The 21,121-nt window shown below is 56.2% G+C and overlaps 1 protein-coding gene across 4 annotated transcripts; it reads left to right on the top strand.

Moving 5' to 3' along the window:
* The first annotated feature begins 3,211 nt into the window (after positions 1 to 3,211).
* SLC41A1 (solute carrier family 41 member 1) lies at positions 3,212 to 20,644 on the top strand. Of its 4 annotated transcripts, none has more exons than XM_032133210.1 (11): positions 3,212 to 3,567; positions 4,848 to 6,024; positions 10,670 to 10,777; positions 13,695 to 13,766; positions 14,204 to 14,348; positions 14,438 to 14,584; positions 15,271 to 15,418; positions 15,499 to 15,578; positions 16,321 to 16,455; positions 16,924 to 17,072; positions 18,108 to 20,644. In XM_032133210.1, exons 2-11 carry the CDS (start codon positions 5,647 to 5,649, stop codon positions 18,291 to 18,293), a joined length of 1,548 nt encoding a protein of 515 aa, XP_031989101.1. In that variant the 5' UTR covers positions 3,212 to 3,567; positions 4,848 to 5,646; the 3' UTR covers positions 18,294 to 20,644. The 4 variants fall into 4 exon arrangements, with proteins under 4 accessions (XP_031989101.1, XP_031989103.1, XP_031989100.1 ...); XM_032133212.1 differs by having other exon boundaries at positions 3,212 to 3,577; XM_032133209.1 differs by lacking the exon at positions 3,212 to 3,567 and adding an exon at positions 4,285 to 4,330.
* The last annotated feature ends 477 nt before the right edge of the window (positions 20,645 to 21,121 follow it).

The following is a 21,121-nucleotide window of genomic DNA, read 5'->3' as shown; positions in this document are numbered from 1 at the left end:
CCAGCAGGTGCTGTGAAAATTTCCCTGTGTCAGTGCTGTGGAGGAACACTTCCACTGGGGAATGTGGTGCCCTTTGCTGTTACAAAGGAGCATTCCTCACCTGCAGCTCAGCCTGGGACCCCGAATCCTCTGCTTTTCTGTGATCTTCAGGCTGCTTCTTGAACCCTGTACAAATTCCTGCTAATCTATTCAGTCCTTGCTGGTGCTCTGGAGCTTTTACAGACATTTTTGTCCCTCCAGTCCCCAAATTCACGCTCTTGCAGCAACCCTTTATGTGCTGCTGTGAGGTCTCTACAGCACTGGCAGCCCTGTGCCACCATCTCAGGGCCTGCAGGGGTGCAGAAGTGCTGTCCAGGGAATGATTTTCCCGGCTGAGCAGCTCAGGGAGGGCTGTGTGACACTGGAGCAGGGGCTTGGCTCGGCTTTCCGGTCCCACAGCTTCCCGGGGCAGCGGGAGGCAGAGATAAAGGGCTCAGCGTGGTGGGGAAGGGAGGGCCCTGCTCCCTGCAGGTCCCTCTGCTGATCTCAGAGCTGATTTCAGAGCTGTGGTGGGGGGCCCAGAGGAAGCTGCAGTCACTTCTCAGCAGGAAGGAAAATGACCACATGGAAGGGTGGTTAAAGCAGGGGGCAGGGGACAAAGAGAAAATGCTCTTTGGCACTTGGGGATTTACCATGGGGTTGGTCACAGCCTGGGCAGGGGGTTTTACAAGCAACGTTCAAATCATGCAGCTTTTCCCAGGGTGCTTTTCATGCCTCTTTTAATTTATATTTTTAATCCAACACAATGGTGTGGTTTATTGAGCCCTATAAATACTCAGATCCCTTGAACACTGTGCCTGGTCTTGCACTGCAGAGTTGATCCTGGGGAGGGGCCTGGGTCAGATATTCTGAATCTGATATCCTTCCACTTGGATTTTTAAATGTTGGCACTGCAGGACTGCCTAGTTCTATGTGAACATGTTAATCCGAAGTCCTCTTTGGGATTTTGAGAAGTGAGAGGATCTTGATGGAGCAGGAGATAGGGGCGAGTTAAGAGATTAATGTGTATTTTTTTTATCATCAGTCTCTGGTCGGGCCAGCCTTGTGGGATCAGTGTTTTCTTCAGCCTAATTCTGAATATAAATGAATTCCCTCCCAGCCTATAAGTGGAACAAAGCTGACACGTGAGGCACATCCCCAGTGGCTCCGTGACAGGTGTCCCTGTCCCTGCTGTCCCACCGGATCTGCTGACCTTGTGGAACACAGGAAAACCAGACCCAGGTGCTCTCACATGGCCAAGAGCCCCCGGGAGGGACCTGCCAGGGGCTGCCCTCTGTTTGTCACAGCACGTGGGGGACACAGGAACACAGCTGGGAGCAGTGGTCACATGGACCTTGGAAAAAAGGATGGAGATGGGCTTGTTTGCTTCCAGGCTGGCAAAACAGAACTTCCTGGATCTGCATTTCTCCCCCAGCTCAGGGCCAGCTGCTGACATTGTTGCCTGCCCTCGTGAGCTGCTTTGCTCTGGAGTGACATCTGAAGGGGCAAGTGCTGCTCCATAACCTGCTCAGGTTTGTTTTCCTGCCAAGATTCCTGCTCGGAAGGAAGTAAGAACCCAGTTCCTTCAGGATCCTTGGTCAGAAGCAGCTGGGACCCCATTTAGATCCAGGCAGTGGTGGAGCAAAAGCACCTCTCCGGGCACTGACACCTCAGTATTAGGATTTTTTGAGTCACTTTGGCCAAACCCTTTTATTCTGCTGGATTCTCCTGTGGAAGCGGCCCCAGAGGCCATTCCTGAGTGCTGGCCCAGAGCTGGGCAGTTCAACAGTGCCAGAATCACGTGGCTGCTGTAAAACACATGGGCACGACATTCCACGAGACATTCCACGATCCAGCACAGCTCAGTGGTCAACTCCTTCCTTTCCAAACATTTTTGTTGCCTTTGCTACCTGTTCCCTGCAATTGGAAACTCGTTTCCTGCCCTTTCATCCTCTGCTTTTTTGATCTCAGCCTCGCTGGTGGGGGTTTTATCTATTTCTGTTTTCTTGTCTCAGGCAGCTTTTGTCCCCTCACTTCTGCTTCCTGAGCCTGCAGCTGGGGAGCAGCAAGGTCACATTTGGGTGCACGTTGTTTTTGGGGAGGTGAGGGAAGAGTGGAGGCTCCGGGGGAGGGATGGATGGATTTTCCGTGTCAGGAAGGAAAGATGAAGGTGGAAGCAGAGCCTTACAGCCAGGATTGTTCGGACAAAGCAGAACAGAGGCCAGGTTGGAGGCTGGATTTGGAGCTCCAGTCCCAGCTGGAGCATGGCAGTCAGCTGTGGCTGTAGTTGAGATGTGTTCTGGATGTCTCAAGTTTTCCATGAGGTCTCTTTGCTGGTGGAGGTCCTGAGAATGAGTGGAACGACCCCAGAGGCTCCTCATGCCTTGAAATCCCAGAATCTCAGGATGGCTTGGGTTGGAAGGGACCCAGTTCCACCCCCTGCTGTGGTGGGGACACCTTCCACTTGCTCCAAGTCCTGTCTAGCCTGGCCTTGGACACTTCCAGGGATCCAGGGGCAGCCACAACTTCCTGGGCAACCTGTGCCAGGGCCTGCCCACCCTTCGCAGGGAGGAATTTCTTCCCCAAATCCCATCTATCCCTGCCCTCAATCAGTCTAAAGCCATCGCCCCTTGTCCTGTCACTCTCTGCCCATATAAAAAGTCCCTTAGTGCCACCTTTGTGCTGCTTTCTCTAATGATCCATCCATGTTCCAGCCATCCTCTTCTCCCAAGCACCAAATATTTCAGGAAAGCACCTCTCTGTGCCCAGTCCTTGATGGGAGCAGACAGAACCGAAGCAGCAGAGCCCACAGCTTTGGGTCACAATGGATCCCTCACTGCCACTGCCCACAGCTGCTTCGTTTTCCTTCAGAAATGAAGTCACCAGCTCCAGGCACGCTTGATCCCTGTATCCATGCGGGAATGCGGCTCCTGTGCCGCCCTCCCCTTTCCCCCCACACACGTTCCTGTGTCACAGCCACCCTTATTGGCCCAGAACCTGTCTCCAAGGCCTCGAGCTGGGGGTCACGTCATCACTCTGAGTAATAACTCGCTGCTGACTGTTTCCTGGGAGGAAAGGAAAGGCAGGAAGGAAAAACAACTGGTCAGAATTTCCACTCATGACCACAAAAAAAAAAAAAAAAAAGGGAAATAAAAGCAAAGCATGAATCAGAAGAGCTGGTTTCATTCAGGAACACAGAATTCTACAGAGCAATGAGGACTTGACCTCTGTAGCAGGAGTTTTTATGCTCTTTATTTATTTGTTGTGAGACAGTTTGGCATAAACAGGCAGAGTGTACGTGACAATATTCCTGACCTTTTGTTCTGAGCTCCAGCAGCCTGGCAGAGACCTGAAATCCAGTGGGTACCACTGAGCACGTTGGTGCTCCTTGGCCTGGATCCAAGGGGGGTCCGTGGACGCACCCCTGGGGCTGGGATCACGGGGCAGCTCTGGCCACCTGTGAACCCCCTGTCCCCAGGGCGCACAACGAGGCTGCCCCAGCGAGGGATCCCCAGCTCTTCGTGCCTTTCCTTCAGCTCCACAGCCCAGGTGAGAACAGGTAAAGCCACGGGGGGGAGAGGATGGATGGAGGGATGGAGGGATGGAGGGATGGAGGGATGGATGGAGGGATGGATGGATGGAGGGATGGATGGTGGGATGGATGGATGGATGGATGGATGGAGGGAGGGATGGATGGATGGATGGATGGATGGATGGATGGATGGATGGAGGGATGGATTGTGGGATGGATGGAGGGATGGATGGAGGGATGGATGGATGGATGGACGGAGGGATGGATGGATGGATGGATTGTGGGATGGATGGGTGATGGATGGATGGATGGATGGATGGATGATGGATGGATGGAGGGATGGATGGAGTGTGGGACGAACGGATGGATAGTGGGTGGATAGATGGACGGAAGGATGGACGGATGGAGGGATGGACGGACGGACTGAAGGCAGGATGGATGGAAGAATGGACGGCAGGGTGGAGGGAAGGACGGATGGAAAGATGGACAGCAGGATGGACGGCAGGGTGGACGGAGGGACGGACTGACCGCTCCCGCCCGCTGCGGACTCAGCCGCACGTGACCCCGGCCCCGCCCCCGCGGTGCCGAAGGGGCGTGGCCGCCCCGCGCCGTGGGCGCGCTCCACGCCGGGGGCGGGGCCGGGCGTGACGCCACGCGGGACAGGCCAATGGGAGCGCGGCGCGGCGCGGCGGGCACGGCCGCCATTGGCCGGCGGTGATGTCAGGGCGGCGCGGGGCGGGGCCCGGCGGGGCAGAGCGCGGGGCGGCGGAGGAGCCGCGGGTGCGCAGCGGGCGGGGAGCGACCGGCACCGGGCGGTACCGGCACCGCGGGGACACGGGCGGGTGGCGGCGGCACCGCGGGGACACGGGCAGCGACACCGCGAGGACACGGGCAGCGGCATCGCGGGGACACGGGCGCTCGGCCAGGGGACCGACTGGGCGGCAGCTCCGCTCCGCTCCGCGCATCCCCGCGGGGATCGCTCTGGAAGTGGCGGCTTGCGGGGCTCTGCGGGCGCTGCGGCAGCTCCGGCGCTGCGGCAGCGGGAGGCGGGGGGAGCCCCGGCCGCGGGGATCGTCCTGCGGGTCCCTCCTGGGTGCCCCTTTCAGAGGGCGGCTCTGCCCCCGCATCCCCCGGCACAAGTCCTGAGGGTGCCCAGGGCTGTGGGAGAGCAGCCAAGGGATAGTTCGGGGTACGGCGAAGGCTGAACCTCAGCATCTGTCGGAGGAAGCGGATCGAGCTGCCTATGCGGGCTGCACAGGACCCCACAGAGTATCTGCTTTCCTCCCGTGTGTTGCAGGTGAAAGACGAGTTCTTGGAAAACCACGTTAAATCGCAGGCTGCCCAAATGCCAGCCCCCACCCTGCAGCCTGCCCAGCTCCGTGAGTAACCTTAACTGGGGACCTGCTACTACTCTGAGTAAGAACTGTGCTTGCCTCGTGCTGCTGGGTGAGAAATTCTTCTTCTGGAGGAGGAGGACGGCAGTGACACTTGAAGCCTGCTGGAATCGCTGGCTGTTCTGGCAGAAAGCCCTCAGGAGCTTTCAGACTGGAATTCTGCAGAGGGACAGTGCCACTGGAGGAAGTGGCAAAGCCCTGGTAGCAAGAAGAGCCTGAGTGGGATCATCTCTAAAAGCCAGTCCTCTGCTCCAGTGCTCAGTGTTTAAGCTTCTGTGTTCTTTACTTCATCTGGTTTTCCTTCTGCCCCATCACAGCAGCCGTGCTGCTGGAAAAAAACTGGGAAAAGATGCACTAAGGCATCACACATCAAGGGAGGAAAGCTTGGATCCTGCCCCGGTGGCTGCTGCACCACACGGCGCTGGAGAGGAGGAGAACCAGAGGGAATTGCTGCCGTTCCCAGCTCCTGCCGTGTCCCTGCTCGCTCCGTGCTCCGTGTCCCCCATCCCTGGACGCTGCTTGATGGGGATCTCTGCTGCAGGAGCAGGCTCTGCACTCCCGGGCGGGCGAGCAGGGCTGGCAGAGGTCGCTCCTAGATGCTGGAAAGGCCATTTGGATAAGCTGCTGGCAGAAGATCCCTTCTGGAACAGCTGCTGGCTGTAGGCCCACTGAGCGGAGGGTCAGGAGAGCCGGTCCTGCAGCATGACTTCCAAGCTGGAGCAGAAGGAGACCCCGCAGGCCAACGGGGCCGTGCTGCCCATCGTGCCCGGGGACTGCCTCACCAGCCCGGAGCGCGGGCAGCGCGTGGAGCCCGCGGATTTCCTGGGACCCGATGGCACCGGGGTGGAAGTGGTGGTGCTGGAGTCCCGTGCCAACGCCAAAGGGGTGAGGGAAGAGGATGCCCTGCTGGAAAATGGCAGCCAGAGCAATGAGAGCGATGACACCAGCACGGACCGGGGTCCCGAGCCCGCCTCGCCCCTCAAGGAGACCTCCTTTTCCATCGGGCTGCAGGTCCTCTTCCCGTTCCTCCTGGCAGGCTTTGGGACAGTCGCTGCTGGAATGGTGCTGGACATTGTGCAGGTAGGATTGCTGCTCCCCTGGCCCGGCGCTGGGCTCTGGATCCTGGCTCTGTAGATCTTGGCTTTATGGAATAATGGAATGCCAAGGCTGCTTCAGCAACAGGGAGGGGGGTGAACAGTTCCCTGGTGTGCTGGCTGGGGAGGGGGAGCTGAGGAGCCCTCGGGGAAGTGTGGAATGAGGGAGGGAGAGGCCAAGGGAACCCCTGCCCAGCTGTGGCTCAGAGGAGAAGGTGAAGCCAATGCTACTGCCTGGGAACTGAGAGCACTCTGTGCATCACAGCTGGAAATCAATCCTTTCCCTGCTGCTGGCTGGTGACACCCCAGCCCCGGGTTCTGCTTCCTCTTGTCCCTTTCCCGCCTTGGGTGTTTGCTCTGCTGTTCCAGGCTCGTGCCAGCCAGGTTAATGTTTCTCTCAGTGTGTGCCAGACCGTGTGGCTCATTCCAGAGCTTCCTGCACCACTTCCTTGTGCTCTTGAGACATCCAGGGATGTCAGGGCTAACGGAGCTTTCCTCCTGAGAGGGCTGTGGAGGTGATTTTTAGGAAAGGCCGGCAGGGAGCTGGCAGTTGCCTCTAGATGAAAACCAAGGTGTTCCCCGTGGCAGGTGGCGCCGTGGGAGTGTGACAGCCTGGTTGTGCTTCCATGTGGGAATGGTGCCTTTGCAAACCGAGGCTCCTGTGCTGGTCTCCACCACATTTTCCATGCATGTCTGGCAGCAGATCAGCTTCTCCTTTGCCCTGACCCACAGGCTGGGCAGAGCTGATTCCCACCCCTGAGGCACAAAGCTGGGCTCATCCATAGGTTTGTGAGACTCCCTTGGATGGGGACGCAGCCATTTTGGAGCTGTGGGCAACCAAAAATGCTCTGCTTGGAGCCTCTGTATTCGCTGGCTGAGGTAAACAAGCCCTGGTGGTGTGGGCAGAGCGAGGCTCGAATGTCAGCCCCGTGAGCTGCTGGCAGCTGGGGTCAGCCCAGCCCGCTGCCAGTAAGTCAGAGGGGTTTTTTTGGGATTTGTGGGTGGTCAGACAGACACTCCCCGTGGTGTCCTGCCCAGAGCAGCAGTTTCCCTGCGTGCCTGAGCACTCTGGTCATCCTTGCAGCCTCTCTCGGTGGAACCTGTGGGCAGAGCTGGGAAGTGACTCCAAACAGGAAAGGCCAGACGGGGTGAATTAATCCGGGAGAGATTTACCGGAATCGTTTTCTGAAAAAGAGACATTTCAAGCATGTTTTCCCTTCACAAGGTCCCTGCAAACTCAGGCCTGGCTCCTCTGGAAGCTGCCCAGAGCAGTTTGAACCCGACCTAAAGTTTTTCCTGGAGAAGGCTCAGCCCCTGTGGCCGGGCAGGGCCGGGAGGCTGCGGCTCGGCCCTGTGTTCTCCTGCCTTGATTTTTATGGCCCTTACGAATAAAACTTTGTCCTTCCCGTGTCCCACAGCAGCTCAACTTGTGACTGGGCAGCCTGTGCTGCCAGCAGCTCTAACTGGGGATTAAATGAGCCGTGGAGATGCCGTAGGGTGGGGAAGGGGGAAGGGAAGCTCGGCTGCAGGGGCTGCTCCTGGGGGCTGCTCCAGAGGCTCAGGGGTGGAAGGAGGGAGCGTGTGGAGCTGCAGCCCCGTTGCTGGGATGGCTGGGGACGGCTGGAGGGCTCCGTGCACTCCGTGCCCCCCGTTCTGGATCACCAGGCTGATGATCCCGCTGGAACTGGTGTCCCCGCTGTGCAAAGCAGCAGCCCTGGCCACGCTGTCCCATTGATGTGTCCCTGGGATTTGCCTCTCAGGAGGAGAGTTTGAGCTCTGGGATGGGAGAGCTGGTACCTGTGAGTGCCCCAGCTGCTCTCTGTGTGCACTGGAGGACCCTGGGCACAATCCCCTCTCCCAGCAGAGCCCTGATCGTTGTTTTCCAGACTCCTTGGAGGTTCTTTGGATGGGCTGGACAGGCAGCGAGCCGGGAGGGAGCTGCAGAGCAGCACCTGGGGGTTGATGTTTCTCCCAGAGCCTCCAGCAGATCGAGGTCCAGTTCATCCCTCCAGTGCTGCGTGGGACACACTGGGATCCTGGGCAGAGCCTGAAGGATCCTGTCTGCTGTGTTTGCCTCCCTGAAAACAGCTTACTTCCAAATTTCAGAGGGGCTGTTACAGTGATTTTAATGGCTCCATGTCCTGAACTGAAATTTTTATTTCCTCTTCTCTTTCCCTTCTATTTTTTTTTTTTTTGGCTTTTTTTGGGGTTGGGTTTGTTTTTTTTCAGACTTCCCCAAGCAGCCTGGCTCTGGTTGTCCTCGTGGAGCCACACTGTGGGCAATCCTCTCCACAGGGAGCTTTGTTCCTTGCAGGAGCCACCAAGGCCTGGGAACCCCACAGACGCCCAGTGTTGTATAACATCTTATATTAAGAAAGCTGGCAGGAGCCCATGGGTCCTGCTCTTTGCAGCGAGCGAGCTGCTGAGCTCTGCAGAAATCTCCTTGTTTTCCTTCCCCGAAGATGGCTTTTCTTCCTTTCTCCAGGAGCAGCCCTGTCTTGCTCAGGGAGCTGCTGCAGCAGGCTCCAGTTACGGCTGCTGCTGGCACCAGTTTGCAGTGCAGCCTCCCCTAAAGTTAAATTTACAAATTATTAATTTAAATTCAGGGTTGGGACGAGGTGAGGGAGAGCTGGAACTGGTGCCTGATCCTGCCCCTGTGAGCTCTGGGAACTCTGGAGCCGGGAAGGTTTTGCACAGCCTGGCTAATGACGATGTTCCTCTCGTTAGGTGGCTCTGGTGACACCCAGCTCGTCCTGCTGGGCAGTGGCAGCGTGGTGATCACTGAGGGAGCCCTGGGTCCTGCCAAGGGAAGTTGGAGTGAGGGATTCACCCGCTGGACACGCAGCAAAATCGTCCCAGAGTCTCCTAAAAATAGACTGGGGAGAGCCGAGCTTGGCTGCTCCTGGAGGTGTCTTAAAGGAGGCACAGCCTGTGCTGGGTGAAGAATTTCAGATTCAGAATCTCAGTACTGAGCTCAAATCACACAGAATCCCAGAACTTAGGCTGGAAAATCCCTCCAGGATCGTCGAATCCAAGCTGTGCCCCATCCTCACCTTGTCCCCAGCCCAGAGCACTGAGAGCCACGTCCGTGGACACCTCCAGGGGTGGGGACTCCAAACCTCCCTGGGTGACCTCAGGAGCCTCATCCTCCAGCAGGGAGAGGGTTGTGGTTATGAAAAAGCCGAGCAGATCTAATCTGTGTCCCTGAGAGTCAGCTTGGCACAACATCCCAGATGCTTTGGATTGGAGGGACCGTAAAGCCCATCCAGTGCCAGCCCTGCCATGGCAGGGACACCTTCCCCTGCCCCAGAGTGCCCCAAGCTCAGTCCAGCCTGGCCTGGAACACTCCTGGTGACGGGGCAGCCACAGGGCAGCCTGTGCCAGGGCCTCTCCATTCTCACCTTGCTTTACCAAGCTGTCAGAAACTTTAAGGGGATTTTTATAACTGGGAAACACCTTTTTCATATGAAGGAAAACGGTCCCAGTTCACCCATCTCAAGTTTGCCTCTGCTTTTCTCCCCAACGACTTTTCAAGGGAGTGCAGCACTGCAAAGCACCAGGAAACTGCAGCTTGTTGGCTCAGGGGTGAAGGATGGAAAAACAAACAAAGAATAACCGAAGTCCTTCCTCACAGGAAGCTGTTAGGCAGGCAGGTAGAGCGATTTATATCTGCTGATGGCCTTGCTTGTCCTGGAGAGAAATCCACATCCCTGGTGAGCCTGGCAGGGTGGCACTGCCAAGGGCAGCTCTGGCAGAGCTGGAGCCTCGCACAGATGACGTTTGCAGGTGACATTTGCAGGCACAAAGCTGCAGAGGGACGTTCAACACGTCCAGCACTGCCCCAGCTGGGATTCCTCTGCTCCTCAGCATCCTTTAGGGAGTGTGGCAGCCAGGCAGAGTGGCAAACAGGAGAGATTTTGGACCCTGGCAATAAAAGCGGGGCAGTGAGGTTTGGGTGGCTCACAGGGGTGTTTTTAAATGCGGCTCTGAGGGGTTTTGGAGTGGTGTTGTGTTTTCAGCTGCTCGCCTGTAAGGCTGCTTACCCTGCAGTTACTCTTTGTTTTTTCCTAAATAACCATGGCTGCCTCTGTCCCTCATCCCAGGGCAGCTGGAGAGCCAGAGGAGTTGGGAAATGCCTGAGCTAACACAGGTAGCAGGGAAAGGTGGCCTCAGTGGGCTGGGGTTTGGATCAAAATATATCTGTATTTTTATATTTGCATGACACACACATAGGAAAGGCTCTCAGCTGAGGCTGACCGAACTTCAGCACCCGAATCTGCCAAAAACTGCAAGTATTGGGCAAAGCCTCTCCATCTTTCCCTGTTTTGGCCTCTGGGTGTGTAAACATTTTGTCAGTGGTGGCTCTTTGGGGGATTTTTCACTGAAAGTTGCTGGCTCAGAGCTGTTTGTTCAGCCCAGCAGGAACATGTGGTCACTGCTACAAATGGCAGAAGTGGGAAAACCACTGCAGAACTCCAAGTGTGGCAGCAGGGAGGGCACTGGGATGTCTGCTCAGGACAGTGCCACGTGCCAGAGGTGACGATGAGTGGGTGACACTCAGCCTGGAGCAAAGCTTGGTACCAACCACAGTTCTGTTTAATGGTTTTATTTAATGTGCTTTGATCTTGCAGCACTGGGACGTCTTCAAATACGTGACTGAGGTGTTTATCTTGGTTCCTGCTTTGCTGGGCCTGAAGGGGAACCTGGAGATGACGCTGGCATCCCGCCTGTCCACAGCTGTGAGTGGCCAGGGAGCTGAGGGTACCTGCTTTGGGAAGGGCTGGGAGGGGTTTGTGTGTGGGGGTGGTGGATGGGCAGGCAAAATTCCCAAAATTCCCTGTGTCAGTGACAACAGACACCAGAGCCTGGGGTTCAGCGTGCTGGGAAGGTGTTTTCATCCCGCTGGGCTGATGGGATTTGAAGGATTAATGGTCCTTAAGCTTTGCTGACAGTTCACTTCCTCGTGCAGTGCTGGCTGCTCGGGTCCTGGGGGCACAGGGTGGGAGCTGGCTGGGATCCGGCTTTTCCACCAGGAACTGGGAGCAGGAATGTCACCAGAGCAGGCTGGCAGGAGCCAGGGCAAGGAGAGAGCCTGGGGACAATTGTAAAGCAGAGGGGACCTCGCAGTGAGAGCTCACGAGGGGATTGACAGGCTCTTGAAGTGATGGAGATCACAGCTGGGCATTCCTCCTGCTGGAATTCCCTCTGGGTCCTGGGGAACAGGGAGCTGCCTGTTCCCTGAGGATCCCTGAGGCCCGTGAGGGCTGGGGCAGGCTCTGGCAGCTCCTCAGAGCCCTGTGTTAGTCCAGCTGCCCATGAATTGCTCTGTGTCTCAGTGTTCTGCCCTGGAGCTGAGCAGGGCTGGAGAGGGACCCACAGCCTCTCCTGGCAGGGACAAGGACAAGGACAAGGACACTCCTCCTTCTGCAAAGCACCTCCTGCCTCATGTCCCTACGTCCCCGTGGTGGGAACTTGGGATCTTCCAGCTGCAGGGTGTTCTCTGCCTGCTGCCAGGAGATTTTAACCCTCTGGGCTGGGAGTTCCTGAGGGGAGCCCTTGCAGGAGGCAGCCTGCTCCTGCCCTTGGAAGTGCTGATGTTCCTCGGCCCAAAGAGCTGCTTGGGAAGGGCTCACTGAGGTGGAGGGATGGAGAACAAACCCTGCTTGGCTCTTTCCCTTGCTCTCAGCCCTGCCCTTGCAGCAGGAGAAGGCACAGCGTGGTTGGGCTGGTCTCTCTCTGGATCTGCTCTCCCAGGTCCTCTCCTCTCCTTCCCTTTGGAGATTCCAGCTGTGACTCTGCTCCTCAGGCTCCTCTGCCCAGGCTCGGGGAAGACAAAGCTGCTGGGCCCAGCTGGGCTGCAGTGCCAGGGACAGAGGCTGAGCTTTGTTCACCCCTTCGCTCTGGGAAACAAATCCCTTTGTTTTATTCCCTCTCCATTGTTGGGACCATGACAGGATCCTTGCTGTCCCAGACACGGGGACCTTCTCCCTCCTGGCCCTGGCCACCTTCTGGCCATGGGCTGGGCAGGGGGAGTGCTTGGGACAAAGGCAGCGTTGGCACTTCTGTGTCCCCTCCTGGGGCTGACAGGAGCAGCTTTGGGGCAGCTCTGGCAGAGGAATAAGACTGTGGAAAGTCAGGAATGCAGAACTTTGCCCAGTCTGCCCTGGTGGCTGCAGGAGGGTCACGGGGACACCAGCACAGGGAGCACCCACCAGCTCCTGTCGTGGTGTCCCCTCCTGACCCTGAGCCAGGCTTTGGCCTCTGCCTCCCCTCCTGTGCTGCCTCCTCGCACTCAGCCTCCTTAAAATCATGGAATCACAGGATGGTTAAAGCTGCAAAACACCTCCAAGATCACCAAATCCAACCTCCACGTGCCTGTGCCTGGTGAGACAGGAGGATCTCTGGTGCCAGGCCCGCGCAGGGAGCTCCCCTCTGCCCGGAGCTTCCCGGTGTGGATCCCGTGCTCTCCCCACAGGGAAGCAGCCTGGAGTGGTTTCTCAGACTTTGGGTTTCTAATTAGTGCTGCTTTAAGGCGCCTCAGAAATTCCTTTCACAATTAAGAGGCAAAACTCCCCCATTAGTTAAAGGATTAAAATCCCATTGCCAGTGGCTACAGCGAGGTTATGTTAATCCCAGCCTAATTGCCATGTGGCTGGAATTTTAAGGTCAGGCTTCATATGGAGCTCAAATTCCTGTGCTGGATGTGCTGCTCCAGTCAACTTTTTGTTGCTTTCCCCCCATTCCTTCCTCCTCTCTGCCCAGAATGATTTGCCCCAGAGATGGGGGCATCTCAATAAAACAAGCTGGCAGCTCTCAACACATCCAGCAAGGAGAGCAGGGGGATTAATTAATCAATTATTTCTGGTTTGCTTGTTTTCTTTTCCACCTGAGAGGAGGAAATCGCTGCTGTGTTGCTGTGCACGAGTCTGGTGCTGTCAGGCAGCACCTCCAATGTGCATTTCCCACTCCAATGTTTGAGCCTCTCCCTTATTTCCTAAATTCATCAGCTTCTAATGATGGAAATTGGATAGAAACATATCCATTCTTCCCATAAAGACCCGGGAGGTGGGAGGGAGGAGCAGAGCCCGTGCCCTGCAGCAATTCCTCTGCGTTATTTTGGATCCTATGCCAGGAATTAAAGCAATTTCCATCTCCTGGTTATCCTCATCAGCCTCTCCCGGTGCCAGGTGACCCCAGTGCCAGGGCTTCCCGCTCCTCTCCCTGTCCCCACGTGGCACCAGCCTTGTTTGCTCAGCTTTTATCAGGGACAGGAGGGTGTGCTGCCAGCTGTGCCCCACGTGCTGCTGCTCCGGCCTCGCTCGGTGTGGGAGCAGGGGCTGACCCGAGGCTCTGCACCCCTGGCCCCTCCTGCCTGGCTGGCCTGAGGGGCAGCTTGACCCCCGGGATGAGCAGTGGAGTGAATTCCACGAGAAATGCAGTGTGTGGCTGCAGGACACAGAGATCTCGCTGCTTTTGCAATATTCCCGTCAGATTTTTGGTTGATGTTGATGCCCTTTCACCTTCCCCTTTCTGCTGAATTACTCCCCTGTAAGAGCCGAGGGTTCGAGGTCCTCCCCTGCTCCTGGCACAGGAATTTGGCTGTTTTCGGGTGTGAAGTGCTGCCAGTCTTTAATGGTGTCGCATTTCCTCCTACAGGCTAATATTGGCCAAATGGACACACCCAAAGAGCTCTGGAAGATGATAACGGGGAACATGGCTCTGATACAGGTGAGGACAGCGAAGGGCAGTATTTACAGCTGGGGCAAGCCCAACTTTGGCAGTGTGGGAGGTTTAAGTGCCTGGGTTTTGCTGTTCAGTGTCAGTGTTCTGTGTCTGATGGGGAGGCAGGTGGCACCTGTGTGTCCCCCGGCCACGTTGGCCCTGCAGGTTGGACTGGGTGTTTCCATGCTGGATTCTAATCCCCCTAGGTGGTGCTTTCCTCTTAGACTCACAGAATAAAGTCATAGAGTGGTTTAAGGGACCTTAAAGCTCCTCTTGTTCCCATGGGCAGGGACACTTTCGCCTATCCCAGGCTGTTCCAAGCCCTGGCCAGCCTGGCCTTGGACGCTTCCAGGGATGAGGCAGCCACAGCTTCTCTGGGCAACCTCTCTTCACACCCTGGGGCTGTTTTGGTGTCTTGGTGACCCTCTGGTTTCCATTTCCAGGTCCAGGCCACTGTGGTTGGCTTCCTGGCCTCGATCGCAGCCGTGGTGTTCGGATGGATCCCAGACGGGCACTTCAGCATCGACCACGCTGTCCTGCTGTGTGCCAGCAGCGTGGCCACTGCCTTCATTGCCTCCCTTGTTCTGGGTGAGGCTCACCCCCTCTGTGCATCTCTTCCTGAAATATTAAGCTCCCCTTGGCCGAATCCTGGTTTTTTTCCCTCTTTCTGGCTGCAGGCATGATTATGATTGGGGTCATCATCGGCTCCAGGAAGATGGGGATCAATCCTGACAACGTGGCCACACCGATTGCTGCCAGCCTGGGGGACCTCATCACGCTGGCTCTGCTGTCAGGGATCAGCTGGGGCTTGTACAAGGAGCTGGGTGAGGAGCAGCAGAAGGCCTCTGTCTCTCCCTGGTCCTTGCGCGGGCTGCGTCTCCCTCTCATTTCACCCTCCTCCTCTGCCCTTTCTGTTCTTGGGGTGTGCAGGATTCCCGCTCTGGAGCTCCTTCAGTTGGGCCTAGGTCAGGTGAGGGAGGGATTGGACCTTCTCACTGCCTTGCACACCTCCTCCTCTCCAGGTTGAGTGCTCAGGGAGAGGTTATCCCCTTCCAGGTGCCAGGCTGGGGCTGGAGCAGTGGGAGAAGGCAGCTTGGGATTTCCTCTGCGGTGCTGTCAGCTCCAGCTGGGGATCCTCAGGGCAGGGCTGCAGCTGGAGACTCCCCAACTTCCTCCTCCTTCCCCTCCGCCTTCCTTCCCTGGCAGCCAGGACACAGGGATGTGACTCAGCCAGGTTCATCCAGGGGTGAAGCAGCACTGGGAGATCCTGCCCAGGAGTGGGAAAAGTGGGGATGAGCAGCTAGAATTGAAAGGATCCCGCTCAGATCTGTTACTAAACAGATCCAAGTGTTTTACTGTCACCCCTGTGAGTACAGCTCACCCCCTGTGAGAGGGAAACCCCACGGCCTGCAGAGTTCAGGCGTTTCCCTGCCCTTCCTGGAGCTCCTGAGGTTCAGATCTCTGCTGCTTCTTCCCCTTGATTTCTCTGCTTCTTGTCCCCCCCGCCCAGAGAGCAAAGCCTACGTGAACCCCTTGGTGTGCGCCTTCTTCATCTCCCTGCTGCCCATCTGGATCGTCATTGCCAAGAGGAATTCTGCCACCCGCGAGGTGCTCTACTCGGGCTGGGAGCCTGTCATCATTGCCATGGCCATCAGCAGGTGGGACTGTCCCTGTCCCCAAACACAGCCTCCCTCTGTGTCCTTATTCCTGCACTGACCTCTCCGGTCTCCCCCTGCAGCGTCGGGGGCCTGATTTTGGACAGGACGGTGTCGGATCCGAACTTTGCTGGGATGGCAGTTTTCACACCAGTCATCAATGGTGAGTCCTGCCCCGCCCTGGGGCTGCAGCTCCTGGCAAACAGTGGAGTTGTCTGGGATTTCAGGCAGGTTAAGGGCAATCGTTCTCTTTTGGGGTGCTGGGGGCACACAGGTTTGGCTGCCCCTGTGCCACCCTTTCACTGACAGGCCTGGGAGGCTGTTCCCTAAAAAAACACATTTCCAGGGACTTCTTCATTTTCTTATTCCTCCTGTCTGGTGGAACACCCCTGTCTTCCAAAATGTTTGCCTTGTGGCACCTGGTAACACAAAGATTTGTATTTGCACCTCGGAGTCAGGAAATCCGATCGATTCTGGTGTAAAGCTTTCACCTCCTTTCTGCCTAATGAACCAGGGAAACTCATTTTTTAATTGTTTTTTTGCAATGGGTGGAGTTAATTCTGAGCCAGTGCATCTTGTGCTGGTGGCTTTCACAATTTCCCTGTGCCTCATGTGAAAAATAATAGTTTTGAACTTCCTGTGTCTGTTTCGGTGCCTGACTCCTCATTTTTGTTTCACATATTTCTTCCACCCTGAGCTGCAGTAACAGAACTGCTTCAGCTTCACTCAGGGGCCTGAGGGGAAAAGCCACAGCTTTGTCGCAGCTCCTCACATCCTGCAAAAGCGGAATTGGGGTCAAAAATACACTGTCCTACATAATTCCAGCACTTCCAGGTCTGCTGGCTCTTGAAAGGAGCTCTTGGAAGTGTCTGGGACATCACCTGAGTGCTGTTTGTGACCTGCAGGTGTGGGTGGCAACCTGGTGGCAGTGCAGGCCAGCCGCATCTCCACCTACCTGCACATGAGTGGGGTGCCTGGAGACAGCCCCGAGACGGCCCCTCGGAAGTGCCCCAGCCCCTGCAGCACCTTCTTCAGCTCAGGTACCCCAGGCAGCCGTGGGGGTGCAGGGCTTGGTGCCAGCTGAGCTCCCTGTGGCAGTGGCTGCAACGTTGTCACAGCACAGGGGGGCCCAGCCCTGCTCAGGGGCAGCTCCTGGCTCGGGATGGGGCTGGGGGTTCCCTGCCCTCTGCAGATGGGCAGAGCCCCTGTGCCCAGGGACAGGGCACTGCTGGGTGGGGAAATGTGGGTATGGAATGTCCTGAGCTGGAGGGGACCCACAGGATCACCCAGTGCAGCTTCTGGCCCTGCACAGACACCCCAGAATCCCTGACAGCCTGGGTCATGGAATCATGGAACGCTTTGGGTGGGAAGGGACCTTAAAGCCCATCCAGTGCCACCCCTGCCATGTGGCAGGGACACCTTCCACTGTCCCAGGTTGCTCCTAGCCCTGTGCAGCCTGGCCTTGGACACTTCCAGGGTCTAAATCAGGCCTGATGTCCCCTTTGCAGACGTGAACTCCCGCTCTGCCCGTGTGCTCTTCCTCCTGGTGGTGCCCGGGCACTTGGTTTTCCTCTACACCATCAGCTCCATGCAGGGGGGACACACCACGCTCACCCTGATTTTCATCGTGTTCTACATGACAGCAGCACTGCTCCAGGTGAGCTGGAACCCCTCAGGGGCTGGGCTGGCTCAGGGCACACTGGTGTCACCTGCAGTGGGGACCTGCTCAGCACTGGAGCTGTAGAGACAGGGCAGTAACCCTGGCCCTGCCTGAGAGATTCCTGTGCTGGGCACAGGGGTCCCAGGCAGAACTGAGTGACTCCTTTGTGGACACCTGTACACACCATTTTTCCATCCTACCGTTCTTGAGGAGTTTAGAATCTGCCTTTTGTCTCTTTTAAGTCTTAAGATAGCCAGAGTGTTTCCCTCTCAATCCGTCCTGGGGGGTGATTTGGCAATTTGCAAAGGCCTGGTGATGAAAACAGGGTGTGGAATTTGCAGGGAACGTGTGCCCTGCCCTGCCCTTTTCCCTGGCAGTTCCTGGAGCTGTGGGAGCCCACAGGGATGACTCTTGTGACCAAGAGCTTGAGAGGATCCACTGCAGATTTCGTGTCTTTAAATACCAACATGAGCCTCTTGCTGCACTGGAGCAGATGGAGGAGAAAATCCCACTTTGGCAGTTCCAGCTGCTGGGCTGGAAAGTTACTCCTTTGGAAGTTATTCCTTTAAAGAAGTTACTCCTTTAAATTCCTCTAAAAACCCAGAAGTTACTGTTTTATTTCTGGCAGCCAGGTGTTGCTGGCCATGCCTGAGCAGTCCCCTCTCTGCCCCACATCTCCTCAAGCTTGTTCTGGGTAGAGCTGAAAATTCAGGTGCAAAATTGAGCCTTGTGGGTGATGAGGTGGCAGTTTAAGCCCAAACTGGGTGGTGACAGGAAGCTGAAGGAGGACAGGCAGGGGCTGTGAGGGACACAGAGGATTTGGGATGCTCAGGGAGCCACCGAAACTCCCCAGCTCCTCTTCGTGCTGCACTCGTTGCTTCGGGGATGCAGCTGCAGAGAGCAGCACTGGGAACGTGGTTCCAGCCCCGTTTTTTGGGATGTGGTTGTGCTTCCCTGAGCCAGGCAGAGCTGATCTGGCATCACAGGGGTCAGGAGCTGTGGCTGACGTGGCTCTTCCCTCGCTGCCCCCAGGTCGTCATCCTGCTCTACATCGCTGACTGGATGGTGCACTGGATGTGGGGCAGGGACCTGGATCCCGACAACTTCTCCATCCCATACTTGACAGCTCTGGGGGACCTGATTGGAACAGGGCTCCTGGCCCTCAGCTTCCACGTCCTCTGGCTCATCGGTGACCGGGACTCCGATGTTGGGGATTAACTCTCCCCACTCCCCCCTTCCCACAGTTCTCCTCCTCCTCCTCCTCCTCTTCCCATTTGTTGTTTCTTTTCCTCCCCCCTTTGCCTCTCTCTGCTTCCCCCTCCTCCCACCCCGTCTCTCTTGAGACTTCATCTTTGATACTGGATTCTCATTATTTTCAATGGGAATTTTACATGGTTTATATTTCAAGCTGAGTTTGTACAGAGGATATATCTAGTTTTAGGAAGGACAAACAAACAAACAAACAGAAGTGTAACGAGACAATCACTAAGTGCAATTTTCACAGCAGTTATGTCTGAACCAAGGTTCCAGTGAAGTTCCTGCTCAGCCAGATCATGCAGGGAGCCTCCCCTGCTCCACTCCCTCGAGGTGAAGGGCTGCTTTTTTCGCTTCATAAGCGTTTTAAACCCTGGGCGTCGAGCTCAGCTTTGTTTTACTGAGCTGGCACCTCCAAGCAAAGTACAACCTCATGGCTGAGGGCACAGAGTACCCCTGCCTTGGCTCTCTGAAGCTCCATCCTGGGCCCACATCCAAAAATTGGGAGTTTCTGGGAGAGGGATGAGGAGGATGGTGAGGAAGGCTCCTGTGAGTGATCTTGTTTGAGAGCCCCAGGCCCTGGCTGGGCTCTGCTGGCAGATCCAGGCTCCCTTTTGCCACCCACCCCAAACTGCAGAGTGCAGGTTCTGCCTCTGCTGAGCTGAGTTCAGCTGCTCTGAGCTTCACCCAAGGGGGCTGGGAGCTCTCCCCATCCATCCCCCCCCCTCCCACCTGCCAGAGATCCTCTGCAGGACCTGCTGGAGCCCTCCCTCTGTCTCCTTGTGCTGCACGATTTTCACGGCTCTCCTCAGTGCAGAGGGATGGATGGAAAAGCAGCTCCTGTTTTTGGTGTCCAAGTTTCCTTTCGGTTGCTGAGTGCTGCTGATGGGCCCCTTGCAGCCAGGAAGAAGCCACCCAGCACCTCCCCCAGCTGAGCCTGAGGTGCTTCAAGCTGGGGAGGAGCATTTTGCTCGTGGTGTCTGTTAGGAAAGGACATCGTGGGATCCACGGGATTTCTCTCTCTGCCCAGGTGCCGGCTGGAAAACAGCTGGAAATCCGGGCACAGCTGGATTGCTGGAGCCCTGGCTCTCGGTGCAGCTCTGTGGCACAGGAACCCCCCTGCCCATGTGTAAAATCTGGGATTGGGGCTGCAGCCCAGCTGGGAAGCCCTGGCTGAGCACAGGGAGTGCAGGGTTCCCTCCTCTGCTCCTTCTCATCCTGCTTTTTGTGCTGTTCAGCTCCTCCGTGCCGGCCGAATTCCTGCTCTTCCCATTAGGCCGTGTTGGGAGCGCAGCAAAAACCACACACCCAGGTGGGCAAATCGTGACCAAAGTTAGTCCAGGATCATTGTCCCAGGCCAGGGATCTGGGTGCAGAGCTGGGCTCACTCTAGAGATGGCCCTGTTGGAAAGGAGGGTCAGGATCAGAGTTCTGGAAGTCCACGGGAGCAGGTGGATCCAAACCAGGGCTCTCGGCTGCTCCAGGCCCTCTGTGGAGTTTTGGAAACCCTTCCCTGCTGCTGGTGGTGTGCAGGAGGCAGAGGTGGGCTCCAGGCTGCTCCTTCTCAGCCCCTCAGAAGAGCAGGAGTTGTATTTCTGAGATGATTTTCCCCTTTTTCCCTTGCTAATCCAACATCAGGCTCACTCCCCTCCTCTTTGCTCCGTGTCCTGTGTGGGAGCAGCTCTGACCCTCCTCTCCCCACCCTCACTTCTCACAGATCTCCTCTGGCCAAAGCTGTGCTCAAAATACAAAACCCAACCACAAAACAAACCCTGTCCCTGCCGTGCTGAACTCTCAGCCCAGGGACTCCTGGAATATTTTTTGGAATATTCTCAGCTGCTCACCTGATTTTTCTGCCTGATGGTGAGGAATAAATGCAGGACTTCCTTCCATTAACACTTCAGCTTTTATGTGCATAGAAAGAAACTCTGCTGGCCTTCCAGGTGTCACATCACCACTTAATTCCACAGGAAAAGATTCCCTGCAGGAGGAATCTGCCTCTCGTGGTCAGGGCTGGTGGGGCTGGGGGGGTCTGTACATGAAACATGGTCAAAGGTGTGCTTGGGGAATGGTCAGGGAAGAACCTCACTTAAAACTGAGGAATATTGATGGAAAAAAAAACAACAAAACCTCTTCCCACTGGTTGCACTCCAATGCATGCCGACTCCACAGCTGCCTGCAGATGAAAATCCTGGTTTACTGTTTTATTAAAGGAAAAAAAAAAAGACTGTCTTAATTATTTATAGTTCCTATAACTGACAGATGTCGACCTAATGGATAAATTATATTTGGTTAAATAAAGATGACATTTATTTATGTGGACTGTGGTGGTTTTTCCCTTCGGGTTGAAGGTCCCTCTCAGGTTTTGGAGCTTATTTTAGCTCAGGCTGAAGCTCTTTTGATAGGAGAGTTACGAAAATCAAATAAATTGCTGGGCATGAAGCAAACTGGGATTAGTGTGAGTGCCAGGTGACCTCGGCCGTGCCCTTGGTCAGGTCCTGGCAGCTTGTGGGGGCTCCCAGCAGGAATCCAGGTGTTTGTTCTGGCCCTCCCTGGATTCAGAACCCAGGCCCTGCTCCCCGAGAGCTGCTGGCACGTGGCCCCTGCCCGTGTCTGCTGATTGCGTGGGACAAAAGGGTTCTGCACCTTCCAGGGTGCAGAAAAGGCCCTCCTGGATTTGCAGGAACTGGTGGCTGTGGGCTGTGTTTCCCTGCAGGGCTGTGCCTCCAGCTCGCCCAGAGCAGGATCTTGGTGCAGAATCCCAAAACAAAGCCCCTGGGTTTGGGGAGCAGC

The sequence above is a fragment of the Corvus moneduloides genome, chromosome 24 (assembly GCF_009650955.1).
Source record: "Corvus moneduloides isolate bCorMon1 chromosome 24, bCorMon1.pri, whole genome shotgun sequence".
Classification (NCBI taxonomy): domain Eukaryota; kingdom Metazoa; phylum Chordata; class Aves; order Passeriformes; family Corvidae; genus Corvus; species Corvus moneduloides.
The sequence above is the reverse complement of the archived record's forward strand: the minus strand, read 5'-3'. Positions and strand labels throughout refer to the sequence as shown.